The 15610-nt window shown below is 40.6% G+C and overlaps 1 protein-coding gene across 1 annotated transcript in view; it reads left to right on the forward strand.

Annotated features, from left to right (window-relative positions):
• slc8a4b (solute carrier family 8 member 4b) overlaps nt 1-15610 on the forward strand; it is a 110535-nt gene that overhangs the window by 59426 nt on the left and 35499 nt on the right. Inside the window, exons 9-11 of the mRNA XM_046064820.1 lie at nt 1564-1660; nt 1857-2048; nt 3110-3302. Coding sequence (XP_045920776.1) covers nt 1564-1660; nt 1857-2048; nt 3110-3302 — 482 coding nt within the window. The remainder of the gene's footprint in view (nt 1-1563; nt 1661-1856; nt 2049-3109; nt 3303-15610) is intronic.

The raw sequence follows: 15610 nt of genomic DNA on the forward strand, positions 1-15610 counted from the left end.
AGAATACACAAAATTAGTCGTTAGATTAATCGACTAATCAAAAAAATAATTGTTAGATAAATCGACTTGAAAAATAATCGTTATGCACAGCCCTAGATAACTATGACTTAGATGACAGAGAATCTGTGTATGTATACAAAATATTTAATATTTATATTAATATTTAATATTTAAATCTACACAGCACTTTGTCTTCTTAAGGGGTTTAGCAGTTTTAGCACAAGGCAGCCATTTAAAAAAAATATATCATGGAATGATAGCTAAACAACAGACTTTAACCTGCATTAACACATTTGTTTTCCCACCTCAGAGCAGTGGAAGGAAGGAATGCACACAACACTGACATATTATCACCTTTTTAGCTAATGTGGCTAACTTGTTAGCAAACAGTTGTTTGTTTGCACATCCAGCAGATACAAAGCAACATTACTTTCATTTGTAGTGGCGTTTTTATCCACCTGACCAATATTCGCTCTCCTTTAAGCTTGCACCATCAGCCTCTGAGAAAAAAAGTGTGTCTCTGTCGCTGCTGCACGCTGCACTATGTTCTTACTTTGTCTGTTGGCTGTTTGGTGCTGAGCAGGTGGTGTATAGTGGCTTTTTAGAGCTTGTTTGTTGAAAACAGCTGCCTGCTGCGCCTGAAAACAACACTCATAAGAGCAGTGAGAGTGAACCAAAGCAATGAGCTAAATGCTAAAATGTGAAGACGAAATGTTCTGAACAGCGGTTGAAATGAACAGCAGAGATAATTCACTGTGGGTTCATCAGTATGAGCATCAGCTTCCAACATCCAAATAGTCATTTGAGCCATTAAAATAAAGAAAACAGTTATTATAGCCGCTTTAAGTTTGCTAGAATAGTTTGTATATATAAACCAAATATTTATTTAAATTAGGTGTCACACCCAGCCATAGTATTGGCTGGTTATTTATATAAAAATAACATTAAAGGCAACTTCATTCATCAGAAACATCTGAACACTGAAATATTAGTAAGCCTCAGTAGACCTATGTAATATCAGCTATGTAATATCAGCTATGGATACATTAAAAAAAGTTTAGAGCTGTGTCACTTATTAATAGAACCACACTGATTCAGAAACAGCCACAGATTGTTTTGAAGTAGAACTTATCCCATTTTATATAACTAGTGACAGAATCTGATTGCTGTTGCAGATTTGTTTTCAAGCCTCTGCAGGCCGGAGAGGGTTAATAAACAGGGCAGATGGAGAGAAAGGAGGGGATACAGGGAGAGTTTTGTTGTACAATCTTCAAAGTCTTTATTATCAGACTGTATCTGACCAGAGGGCTCAGTTTAATGAAGCTGTTATTCTTGTTTTCTCTCGCCCTCTGTTCACATCTCCCCAATTGCCTCTCCTCTACTTCTTTTCTGTTCACTTCTATCTCTCTCTCCCTGTCTGTACTCTGTGTTCTCCCTCTCCCTTTGTGTCTATCTGCCCTTTTCATATCTGTTCACTTCTGTTTCATCTTTGATGGCTCTTTTCGCCCCCCCCAACCCCCACCCCCTCGTCTCACCAACTCTCTGTGCTCCTGTCTCCCCCAGGTGGATTATCGCACAGAGGACGGTACAGCGAATGCAGGTTCCGATTATGAGTTTGCAGAGGGAACGCTGCTGTTTAAGCCAGGAGAGACACTCAAAGGTAAAAATAACAATGACAGCGATAATTTATGACATATTTTCAAAAAACACGTCAATGAGACTGAGGCTCAAGTAGCAGAGGTCATCTGCAGCACCTAAGGCAACTTGTCCCACTGGTTTCAACAAATAAAACATGATTTAATGTTTATTTTTGTAAAAACATCACCCTAAAAAGGAAAATACAATTCTTTTACCAGAGATCACAGTCGGAGTGATTGATGACGACATCTTCGAGGAGGATGAGTATTTCTATGTCCACCTCAGTAACCCCCGAGTGGTTGGTTATCCTGAGATCGGCAGCGCCCCACTGGATGCAAGTGCCACCCCCAAAGCCGTGCTGGGCGACAACCACACAGCCACAGTGACCATCTACGATGACGACCACGCAGGTAAGACAGAGTAATGTAACAGGAATTGTCTATCTTAATGAAACCAAACTGAAATTTAAATTCTCCTCCCTTTTGGTTTATAGAAAATATAAACTTTAATGATAATGCAGCTGTTGTGAATATTATCCCATATAACGTAAAAGAGAATAAAACCAAATTTGGACATTTGTCAACTTTTGTTGTGCACTTCCATCATATATACACATGTGCTATGGACTAAAACATGTCATATTGTACGACCAATGGCATTTCCCCCTCTACAATAAGCCCTCATAGTTAGGTTTGCAACTATTAAGTCTGTCTGTCCCTTTACAACATTCAACATTTGGACCCATCGTGCTGTTAGCAAGCTAGGCAAATTAGCTTCTTCTGGGAGTGAAAGCTGATTGCCTTAGTTTTCTGTTATCTGTTTTCTGTTGTATGTTATTTCAATACATTCTCAAGCTCCGTTAAGTAACTTTGAAAAATCACAGCTACTGGTAGGCTGTGACCACCTGGAGAACACGGCTAAAAAATAAATTTCCTTTTTTTGCGAATTACAATTTTCATTTTCCAAATAAGTACAAATCAAAACACATTAACCTTAATTAACCTTCTGTGCAAGATGGATCATGCAAGAGTGACAGAAGTAGATGTGAAGAATTGGTTCTGTAATAATTTTAAACTATATGGTTTTGATATAAATGTGTGCACCCCACCAGCTTAATGTTGAATCCACATAGGTCTATTGCTTTGCTACCTAATTCCCAGGATATCCGTAAAAAAGGGATCACAAAAAGGTGAAAAGAGTTCTAGTCCCCTCGATGTTGACACTTTTTTAGTTAAAGCTGGTTGGTAACATCCAAAGAGAATTAAGGGAGGGAGGATGAGTGTAGAGTGGGCGTTTACTTAATGCTGATTATCTTTTATCTAAAGAGAGTGGGTGGTAATCTATTATCCCTTTCACTATATATATGGTACAGCTCGGAGAGCAAGCTAGTAAATGAGAGCGTAGGTGTTTTTTCACCTCATCTTTCTAGTGTTTCTCTCCTGTGAAGTACTGTATTTTCTTTCCTTCTCAGGTATTTTTACCTTTGAGAGTGCCAGTCAGAAAGTGAGTGAGAGCGTAGGTGTGATGGAGGTGAAGGTGCTCAGGACTTCTGGGGCCAGAGGCCTGGTAGCTGTTCCCTACCGAACCGTGGATGGCACCGCTAGGGGAGGTGACGACTACGAACCTGTCGCTGGCAAACTGGAGTTTCAAAATGACGAGACCATGTAAGTACAAACGTTGTCAGTAACTGTTCTCTCACCCACTTTACTGCACATTTTATGCACACTTTGAAACTGACAAACATTTGACAAAATACAAAGCTCGTTCACAATGTTTTTTTCTAATACATGGACTGAAATCTGCACCAAATCAGTCACAGATTTGATAGGACATAGATGCTGTTTTTGTAGCACCAAAGAGTGACTGACATAATTCTGGACGATTCTCAGTTTCCTTTCTGTGTGATTGACTCCCGTTCAGAAATAGCTTGAGTGTTTAACATGCATTCACCGTATAAATAGCAATGCAGATAACAGTGTAATAATGCCACTCTTCACGGTAGGCTACTCTGCATTAAAATACACGTGTGCACACAAACACAAACACACAGGCAAAATTGCTCTTGCGTCCTTGGGCACATGCATTTTTAATATGCTGATGATAGCGGTGTTAAATTGACCAATACATAAAGCGGTTTGGAAATACAGTTTTCTCAGCGCCTTCTGGGGCCTGTAAAGCAAGGCCTCTATGTTTATGTGTGTGCGAGAGTGTGGTCTTGTTCTTGTATCTTTATGAGGACCAATTTGAGAGTGAAGACTTTCATGCATAGTGAGGACACTTCCAGTTGTACATTTCCTCAAGGTGCTGTTTGATTGACAAGATATAGGCTGAACAGGAATTCATTCAAGGGTTATGACTTGGGAGTAGTCAACATTTATGTTAATGGGTATCCTCACAAGTATGATAACACAAGTGTGTGTGTGTGTGCTCTTGTTCTTCTGTGTTTGTAAGGGCCAATTTTAGTTTTAGAAAGTGACAACATTTTGTCTTAAAAGCCGTTTGAGGATTAAGACTGGCTTTAGGTTTAAGATTAGAATTACGTGTAGGTTAAAGTTAAGGGTTGGGGTGGTAATGTCCCTCCCTCTCTTTACCTTCTGCATGTTTTCTCTCCTCTTTGCAGCTGTACTCCTTTGTGTCATTCCTCCCTCCATCTTCCCTTTCTCTCTCTTATTTCTGTTTTTGCCTGATTACATTCTGCCCTTTGTTGACCTTGGATTTGCTCTGTATAGCTGTTTTCTTTCTTTCTTTCTTTCTTTCTTTCTTTCTTTCTTTCTTGACATCTCTCCCTTTTTCAAATCCCCAATATTTCTATCTGGTATATTTTTAGATTTTCTTCCACACAGGATGAGTTTTGCCATCCCTCTCCTCTTCTCCTCCCTTCTTCACCTTCTCCTCTGCCTCACCTCCCTGTCATCTCATCTGTCTCCCATCCGTCTCCCATCCCTCCCTTTTCACCCCTTGCACATCCTTCTTCTCCTCTTCATTTACATCTCTCTCCCTTCTGCCTTTCACCTTTACTTTTTTACAGACTTTTCATCACCTTTTTCCTCCCCTTATTGCCTTCCTCTCGCTCTACCTAACACCCTCACCTCCTCTTCTTCCTGCCTTATTTGATCATTCTCGTCAACTTCCCTGTCCATCCATCTTTGTCTAACCCTTTAGTCAGAGAAAAGGGACTCACTGCCAAGGCAATTTAGCTGGATGACAACGCAGACATAATTCACCATCCACACCTCCCTCTGTTCTCCCTTTTCTCTCCAATCTGTGTAATAGTTTTGTTTACCCCTTTTGTACATTGGGTGAGCCAGGTGCTGCTTAAAATTCTTGGGGAAAATCTAAAAGGCATTGGTGCTGAACTGACAAGAGGAGGGGCGAGGCAAAGCAGGTGAAGAAAGGTGCTTCAGCTGAATTTCATGAACTCTGGTTTATTTATAAAAAAAAAGAAAGAATATGATACCACATTGATTCCACAAAGAAAATTCCCTTTTCTTCTCTTCATCACAGGTCAGGGGTAAGGTTTCAGCTGAGTGCTCTCTTGATTCCTGTCTCTTGACAGGAATCTGGCACCTTGCTCATTTTTAATTCTGTGCGGTGGATCTTTGCTGAAATGTGTGTTTAAAGGTGCACTCTTATTGTCATGAAGGGTACTATTCAACTTGTGAAAACAGAGGCATAATATCTTCTGTGACTCTGAAGGAGCTTTGTCGAGTCAGTAACCCTTGATGATGTCATAGTGATGTAATCAGGGCTATATCAGTTTGGAACGACTACAGATTTATAACAGAAACCCCGTGTTATGAACTGGGGGCATGAGATTTTAAAGATGTGGGCATTTACCAGGCAGGGAGGACGTAATAAAAGATGCTATCCTGTTGAACAATGGGAAATATTGGATGGAAGGATGACTTGTTTTATGACTTAATAATGAACTGAGGACAGAGGTGATGGAGAAAGGGAGCAAAACAATGACCTATGTTATGGTCAGTATGTTATGTTATTGTGCTGGAAATCACACACACACACATACGGCTGAGTGAATCTATTTATTCACCATTTGGACTCACATAATTATACTGCAGGGATAAACTAATTCGCTCTCTGTTGAGCCAATTAATGCTTCTTTTATTTATCCCTGACCTTCACTAAGGGTTTCCTCCTGGGTTTCTATCTGCCCTTGCTCTCTCTTTCTTGTTCTTTTTGTTAATCAGAGGGCGTGTGTCTGCAGAAGTCAAAGGCAAAGTGAAACTGTGTGTGTGTGTGTGTGTGTGTGTGTGTGTGTGTGTCTGAGAGAGAGAGAGAGAGACAGCAGGAGAAGTTTATTCTTAGCCTCTCTCTGACCTGCAACTCAGCACAGAGTCACAGCCAAGACACAGACAACTGTGTGTGAGTGTGTGTCTGTGTTTGTGTGTGTATGACTGTGTGTGGGGTCCTCTCCCCTGGCTGCTCATTATAAATTTCAAACAGGTGTCGCCACCAAACTGTGCCGGCGCCTGTTCTATTACTGCCTTGCCCTGTGTGTTTACATGTGTGTGTGCATGTACTTACTTTGCATGGCAAACCGCCTCCAACTCTTTTGCTTAGATTATATTTTTGCTAAAACTTTTCAACATGTCCCCTTGCCAAATAAGCTGTATTTACCATTAATGTGTTCCTAAAAATTTCTTCAGGGAACTTCAGGATACATTTTTCGTACTTTCACACAACAAGCCTATGCTAAAAGTCTGAGACTAAAGCTACATGTGAGCTGGCCTACTTGTTTCACTTTTAACGTTAAATGAGAAAAGGCTTATAGGATGAGGGCCAACCAATGTGTTTAGTGAACATATCGCTTTCTCAGGTATAATCTGCTGGGGCTGCTGTAGTGTATCTTCCCTAAATTCAATTAAGAGCAGAGGGAGCCGCTAACGTTAGCCTGTGATAGCATCCAGGACCAGCTTACGACACAGAGGATGCGCTAGTTGTGAGGGCTTTTTCTCTAACGTAACCTCTAACCCCACAAACTAATGCAGTTAGTTGATGAAATGCTTCTTGACCTTGAAGTTATGCTTCTTTACTACTGTGAGTGGTAAGCTACATGCTAACAAGTGCAGCCTAATTAGAACATAGAAACACACTGTTTAATCCATCCCATAACTCTATTATTCTTGTGTTTTTGGTTTAGTATTTTATGAGAGACCCATGCACACAGTTACAACATGTGGAGAAACCCAAAGCTTTACAGACCTGCTGTGCGGGCTTAGTTACAGTTGCTAAAAAATGACTGGACAATCGATGGGAAGGGGTTCAGCGAATGGTCAGTTTGGAGAAATCTCATCATGCATCTCAGACATATAACACCATTCCACTGGCAGCCGTCCACTCATCACTTGAAGAAGACAGAAGCTGTTACTTTGTTTTCTAATGGGATCAAAACACCCCCTGAAGTGCACCAGTCGAATTACCACTTCACAATATTGAGCTTTACTGTAATCCCAGCATCCTGCCATGTTGCTTTATGTGTTAATGAAGCCCAAACACAACGTCTTAGTGTTTCTGACAAAGCTGTCAGAAGAGCTGTGATCATACATTAGCTGCTGGTGAAGGAGAAGTCTGCTTGTAAGTTTTAAACAACACATTCTCCCTTTGGCGAGATGTTTCTTGGAATTAAGAGAGAGAGAGAGACGGAGGAAATGCAAGGAAAGTGAGAGTGTGAGCTTGTGTGTGTGTTTGTGTGAGTGTGGGTGGGTGTTTTTGCGTGTCACAGTGCTTGTAAAGTGTTTGATATTTGCAACCTGTTTCTCCGTCTGTCACCAAAGTAGGGTGACTAACCCAAAGCTGTTCCCAAAATAAAGCATCCTTTGAACTCCAAATCCCCAAGAGCTGCTCGCTGTATGTGCGCATGTGTGTACAGGGCGTGTGTGCATTCAAGTGTGTGTCTTTCTGTGCACACACAGTACAGATGCATTCATGTTTGTGTAAGAGTTTAAGTTTGTGTGCTGCTGCAGGTGCATGTTTGTGTGTGTCAACAGTTTGCTGCATTACCTCACAGTCATGTTTGCTGCTCATCCAGTGAGTGTCATGTCATCTCTTCCTCTTACCACTGCGCACACACACACTTCACCATCTTTAGCATTCTCCAAACAATTAGCATGTCAGCACATTGTGCCCCTACTGCTTATCAGCACTCTGCTTAATAAACTGTTTATTATTCTATTGAGATTAAACTGGTTTTAGCTGCTTGGATTTTATTCCTCAATGTCAGCGTGTTGAAAGTCTGAGCATGAGTTGCTTTCAGGATGTGACTGAGCTGATAAAACAGCTCAAGTGCTGTGCATCATGGGTAATGGCGCAATTAACCGATCATAAAGTAGAAAAACACACATGTGGTGCTAGAAACATGCTATTTTAAGATGTTTGCATGCTGCTTTGTACGAATCTCACATGTTTCGATTGTCAAGCGGTGGGTTTGTCACAAACACAGGATGTATTCGGGTTAGTTAGTATGCATACTGCTTCCTGCTGGGCATATTTATGCAGCAGAATTGGTGTTAGAAAATGCTCTAAAACTCTTTAACACGGTTAAAAACAGCCTCTGGTAATGTGTCTAGCAATTCTGTTTTCAAAGATAACTGAACAGACATGATTGCAGCATTTTTTTCCTACCATATTTGCATGAGATAAAAAAATATTTGTTGCTTTAATGTTGCTTTAATATAGAAAAGGAAAAGAATACAAGGAAACTGACACATACTATTTTAAAAAGAGGCGAAATAACTCACAATGTCATTAATGGTAATTATAACAATAATACTAGATTTATTCAATGAAATAAATTCTTAAGCTGTGTAAAAGTAAATGAGCAGCTTGTTGATTTGATTGATCTGGGGATGCACCGATCCAACTTTTTCAGTCCCGAATGCCGAGGCCTGGGCTTTGGGTATCGGTGTATTCAGAGTGCTGATAGCAGTGTTAAATATATAAGCCGTATTCCTCACTCTGAGGAATTGACTGGGAGTCATTCATCGTGTGTAAGACAGCATTATGTAAGATTTGGTGCTGTTTCAGAGTGTAATTCACCTCTGTCTAAATACAGACAGCTGTACATGTGCATTAATCATGATTACATTACATTCAAAAACTACCACGTTGACAACTTTGCTAACACAGTCTAACATCAAGCAAGTGTGACAACACAAGACATAGCAATATTACTGACTAGTCCAACAGAAAGAAGGCCAGGCGCTGTAAATAGAAAACAACACGTGTGAGTGGCTTGCATTCTTTTCACTAAAGAGAGGAGGCTCTAGGGCAGGGGTCGGCAAATTAGTCTGGCATCGGACCAAATTTCTTTCAAGCTGTCATATGGTGGGCCAGAACATAGTCAGATTATTTCAAACACAGTTTTGTGATCGATCCCAACATCCACTGGATTTTTTTTCTCCCTTGTTAAACAAATTGATTATAAGGACACTTTTGCACATGCTCACAATAAAGCATGTGCTGCAGTGTGTTTGCGCGTCCCGGCGTTTGTTTAGGATTCATAAACCTATGGAGCTTATTTTCATTTCCCTGAGGAAATTCAGGGGAATCCAATAACACGTTTACAGACAGCTTTTGCAGAGGTGTGTCAAGCAAGCCAGAGACTCTTTTGAATATCCTTCAAAGTAAAAGCTCTCAATAAACTCAACATAGGGGTTGAATGTCTGCTCAGTGACACATTGGTGTCTCAGAGTGGATTTGAACCCAGGTCTCTCACACCAAAGGCTTGTGTTTTATCCACTGCCCCATCACCACCACCATGAAGAATAATAATAATAATAATAATAATAATCCTTATTTGTAGAGCACTTTTCAAAAACAAGTTACAAAGTGCTTTAACAAGTGTAAAGAATAATACAAAAAAAAGAAAAAAGATAAGAGCATGAAAATTTTATATAAAATTAGTAAAATACAATAAAATAAAAGGGATAAAATAAAGTCAAATAAGATCGGGAAAAGCTCTCCTATAAAAGTATGTTTTAAGAAGGGACTTAAAAGAGTTCACTGACTCAGCCGCCTTGATTTCCTCGGGCAGGCTGTTCCAGAGCCTCGGGGCCTTGACAGAAAACGCTCTGTCCCCTTTAGTTTTCAGTCGAGACTCTGGAACAGACAACAGACCTCTGCCCGAGGATCTCAAGGTACGTGCTGGTGCGTATGGGACTAAAAGTTCAGAAATATAACAAGGCGAGAGGCCATGAAGAGCTTTAAAAGTGATCAATAGAATTTTAAAGTCAATTCTAAAACATACTGGGAGCCAGTGTAATGAAGCTAAAATAGGAGTAATGTGGTCATATTTCTTTGTTCTGGTTAAAAGCCTGGCAGCTGAGTTCTGGACAGTCTGGAGTCGATCAATCAAGAAGTATGAACAGCTCTGAAATAGAGAATGATGAATAAATAATAAGTGGTAACCAGTAAACAGGTGGCTGATTAGAGACAGAGTTAGTGGGTTATTGCACAGGAATTGTTCCTGTGTGATTATGTGAGTGACTGCTGACATGTCTGAGATCTATTTCAGCATCAGCCACTATCAAATTATTATTATTTTTTTTTTCTGCTATCAAAGCAATCTGGCCTCGGGCCAGATATTATTGCTGGCAGGCCAGCTCTGGCCCACAGGCCGCCTATTGCCAACCACTGCTCTAGGGTTTCTTCCCTGTTTTTGGACTCGTTGACATTTCTTTTTAGTTGATAAAACAATTAATAATCTTTTGTTTGTGAATATACTGTATTTGTAATCCTTCGTCCCATGAAATATGTCATTTATTTTGATATTTTTTTAATAACCTTTGTCCAGTTATATAAGGCATTCAAGGTATCAATCTGTTGTCTTTTCAGCTGCACACTGTCTATGCAACATTTTTTAAGACATCAGCTAGATATTTTAATCAATCACATCTCATCTTACAACTGATCAGTGCAGGTTTAAAGTATTTATCTAATATAGAAGTACACTCTTAGTAGTACTCTTTAAGCTTCATATAACATTAGACAGTAGGCACATATTTATTGTGCATTTCAGGACAGTTTTCACTCCCGCCAGTTGCATTGCGCTCTCTGATGTCTTTTCCTCTACACGCCTTACATCCCTTCAGGTTCCAATAGCAGCCCGCTAATGGGAAGATACACACTTTTATCCCCCCAGTTTCCTTTTCTATCTCCATCTCCCCTTTTCTCTCCGTTCTACTGGAGAACATCAGTATTCCTCCTTCTCTATAAGGATGACAGGGTTTTCTTTTTTAATTCTTTTCCTGTTTGTTGCCTTAGCAACTTTTGATCCCTCACATTGAAAGCACAACAAAGAGGAGACGACAGAAGAATAGAAAGAAAGATAAAGAATAAAAGGGAGAAAGAGTAGGGAGTTTGTTATTTTCTTTTGAGGATTTGTTTTTCTGCTGTCATGTGTTTGCACTGAATGTTTAAATGCTAAGAGGCGTATGATTAAACCCATTTTCTCTCTCATTGATTTCATGTTACTCCATTTCTCTACTGTTTTTTGTCAGATTCAAAAAACACTACCACTGCGAGTATGTTCGTGTATGAGACACACGTCCATTGTCTGTTCTTTAATTAGTGAAGGAAAACATTCTTTGGCCAAATGGATTATGAAAATTAAAGAGTCAAATCACATTTCGGCATTGTCATGGTCTGCCTGACAGAGAGAAAGGAGGAGGGCAAGAAGAAATAAAGACGGGCTGGAAGACAGAGGCGGGAAGCAACAATATAGATGGAGAAAAGAAGAAAAAGGGGGAAAAAAGGAGAGATAGAAAGCACACATGCTTTTGTCCTCCTTTTTCTTCTCCTCTCTTCCCTGCCTCTTCTTGTTTCTCCTCCTTCTCCGTGCTTCTTGACTTTCTTCTTTTTTGCCTCTTCTGTCTTCCGTACTTTCTCTTCATCTCCTCTAATGTCAGAGCAGTCAAAGTTAAGTAGCTTAAGTCAACATCTTAAACAACTGTGGAGGCTTACTACGTGTGTGTGTGTATCCACTTCGTCGTCATGCGTACGTGCGAGTGTGTGTTATGTTTCAGCTGTGTATTGAAATCGATGTGGCAGCTGCCGTCTGTTGTTTGCCTATTGATGTTTTTCCGCCATACTACAGTAATTCAACTGGCAGTGTCTCGCACACACAGCTGCAGAGTACCCCAGGCATCTTCTAAACACAATTTTAACCTATTTTTCAATCCCTGCCTCTGGCTCCTCTCTCTTTGTCTTTGCATCTTTGTCTTGCAGTGCTGCTGTTTAACAGCAGGAAGTCTAGTATTGATTTGTGGGTCTCAGACAGAGCCAATAACATGACAGTTAAAGCAACTGTTAAGGATTTTACGTAAGTAGTTTAGACAGGTATATTGAGAGGTAGGATGTCGCGATGATAAAATACAAATCAGCTTTCATTTGCAGCAGCTTTTGACTTTGAAATGCTAACCCCGCTGCTTCTGTCTCGATGTCTGCGTTTTTACCCCTTATTTCCTTTTCCTCCCCCCCATGCCTCTCTCTCTTTGTTATACAATTCTGCCATTTAGCATCCCTGTCACTCCCTGTTCCTGTTCTCTCTCAGTCTCTCTGTGTCTCTCGGTTTGTACTTCTTAGCCCTGCATTTTCCCCTGTGGTTGTTTTTTTTTTTTTTTTTTTAAGCACTGCAGTCCCAGCAATTTTCTCTGCCAAGCATACACACACTCACACAAACACACCCTATGGTCAGAATCCTGCGCCCACACGCATGTACGCACATACTGACTCTTGCCAACGCATCCCTGTGATCAAACCCCCGTGGACTGCACACACCCTGTAATCATGGCTCGGAGACCTACCCTGAGCTGCGGCAACAGGCTGCCGCTGCCCTTCCATGCCCATGATTAGAGCCTCAACAGGGGACAGAAACACCCGCTATAACCCCCTCTTCTCCCAGCCCTGAGCTTCCCTGCTCCACTGGCCTCCACCCGGCGACACAGAGACCACATTAAAGGGCCACAGTGCTGGGTTCACTGACCAACAAAGCTGGGGTAGAAGCTCCGGGGTGGGTCAGCTGGGGTGCCACTTTTCTGTTGATTTGGTTTTGACTGCAAGTTTGCTCACAGTTTTTAAACAGTTTCTCTGAATTAACCACTGCATTTGTGTTATGAGATGGCACTGCAACATGGCAGGCCTCTTATGAGTTCATCAAAATCATTATTATTATAATAAGGCCATGTTTGCAGTGACTGGTAGCCTCTGTTTCACACCCGTGCCCAGTCTTGTTTTTTGAAAAAAGACTAGGTTTCCCATAAACCCACATCCTCTGTGTGTTTTATGTTTCTTTCTTTTTTTTTTCCTACAAAAAAAGCTGACGTCTTCTGCTTCTTTGTTTTGTCCGACAAATGGTCCGAAGCTTGGTGCCAAAATTAATAATTTTTCTTCATGAAGTCTGTCATTAGGAAAAAAAACACATTGACTGGGTTGTATGTAACAGTGTGTAAATATTGATCTGTGACATACAATTTATTTAATTTTATTCATGTCATCAGTGCGGTGGCTGTCTGTCTGTGTCAGATATCCCCTCTTGCAGCTACACTTCCCCTTTCCTCGCAACTTCAACTTCAACTATCTTCGTCTACACTAGAAAAAAAAGAGTGTAAAAGAGCATGTACACGTAGGTGTTACTTTGTGCCAATAATAATGCCTGTTGTAGCCAATGGAGATCTGGAACAATGCCCATCTGTGGGCAACACCAAAAGAATGTTTCACAACGATCAGTATTTCATGTGTTTTTAGGCTATAACTAATCAAAACTCAATTTTGGTCAAAAATACTGCATGTAATTCGGGACTGTCCCGAATCTTTCTGGGATGACTGATCACCCTAATGGCCTCATATTTCCCAACAGTATACCCTTTGACTGGTCAGAGAGCATTGTGAAATTCCATTAGAGCAGTGACCTCTGTTTGTGCATGATCAGATACTGCTTCAACGGCAGTGTCAATCTAATGAAGTGAAGAGAAGTGATAATGCAGCCTCAGACTGTGTGGTGCTGTGCCATGGCAGGGATTATCCAGTATCCAGCATATATAATATTATATAGTATATATAAGTATAGTATATAGTATAGTGTATATATAGTAAGTATAAATAAGAAAAATATTCTGATTGCAAAAAGCGGTGAATGCAGGTGCAATCAGGTGCAATTGCATGATAAGTGCTTGAATGACAGTTTTTAGAAATTTAATTTGAAGAGAAATATGGTTTATGATAGGTGGTTGGATTTAAATGAAATAATTTCCTTAATGGCTGGTCACACCAGAAGGTTGCACAGTGAAATTTGTTTGCACATCCTCGTGAAATAGTTGGTTCTACAAGATTTGTGATGAGGTCATAACTCGCAGGGCTAGTTGGTGAACCACTGTAGCTTACTGCTAACATGCTAGTTAGCCAGGGCATTGTGGCAGTCTATTTTCTCTGTGCTGTGCCATTTACTCTCCCATTTTGCATTTTTCATGCCTCATTCATTTAATGAAGACTTTTATTGCTTACAATAAAACAATCTTGGGCCATGTAGCAATGTACTTGTTCAATGATGTATGTGACAGAAAAAGTTGCTGTCAAAGCTAAAGAGCTTTCAGCTGCTTACTAACAGGCAGTTAGCAAACTTCAAACTTCAAACTTGCTTTTATTTAGAAGATATATTTGTAGGCTGCGTTTAGCTTAGTTTATTGAGCACGCGTCCCATGTACAAGGCTCAGTCTGTAGCAGCCCGGCACTGAAGGCTCAGTCTCTTTAAATGAAATTATTTTGTCACAAAGGTTTTCCATTTTAAATTTGCTGTGTCAACACAATATTAACTTTTGTCATAGTAGATCAGTTATTTAGTTGATCAAACTGCTAATATGAGTCTTACAGAAGATATCGATCCATTAGCCTCTTGCATCAGTCTAGTAGAGGCCCACCAATCATGACCGGCGACCCGTTTTGGGGCTCTCAGCCCCTACATTGAGAAACTTGACTCTGACATGATGAATGCACGCTGCTGTGGAAGAGTGATGAGCAACTTCCTGACTGCACTAGCTCAGGGTAATCTGGTATGATACACACACAAACACACGAACACACACAGCTCTCAGTGATGTCAGAGTGATTAAATCACTAATAGCTTGCGGAGGAGACGATGTGACTCACACAAGCTCTCCATCGCAACTCACATCTCTCACCCTCCCTCTCAATACTCTTTCCAATACAGTTCTTCTTCTTCTCTCCATCTGACTCCATTTAACTTGTTGCCCCTTTCATCTTTCTGTCCCCCCAATTTCCTATGCTCGCCCTCTATCGTCCTCTTCATCCTGCTTTCTTCCTTTATCTTCCTCTAGCTCTCTTCATCTCCATCCTATTAATCTGATCTGCCCCTCTTTCCTCAACATCCATCTGTCTCTCACTCATCCTTCCTCTCTTTTATTAATCTCTCTATTTCTTTTCGCCTTCCACCTCAGCTCCATCCATCAGCCCGCCCTGTCATCTCTTCACTTTTATTCTTCCCGCCACAGATATCCTCTCTGTCTCCCTCTTGATATATCATCCCTCGCCATCTTATCGTACGCCCGTCCGTTCTTCTTCACCTCTTTTGCTCTCTCTTTTGCTGCATTGCTTCTTCTTGCTGCTTCATCGTTTGCCCTCCATTTTTATCACCCTTTTCTCTTGCCTCCTTTCAATTTAATTCTCTTTTGTGTGTGTGTGTGTTTCTGTGCGTAAATCTTTAAAGCAGGTGACGTTTGAACAATGTGTGTTTGAAGGAGAAAAATAGGGCTTAAGAAAGTTTATCCTATGCTTTTAAAAGGTCAGAACATACAAACAAACACGCACATATACTGCATGCACATACACACACACTCCAGCTCTTTTTATTGGCAGTTATTAGTGTACTCTATGTCTTGTGATTATTGATGACTTCAGTGTGCCAATAACACATTGCCAATAAAGCTCACTGTAGATGGTT

The sequence above is a fragment of the Micropterus dolomieu genome, linkage group LG12 (genome assembly GCF_021292245.1).
Source record: "Micropterus dolomieu isolate WLL.071019.BEF.003 ecotype Adirondacks linkage group LG12, ASM2129224v1, whole genome shotgun sequence".
NCBI lineage: Eukaryota > Metazoa > Chordata > Actinopteri > Centrarchiformes > Centrarchidae > Micropterus > Micropterus dolomieu.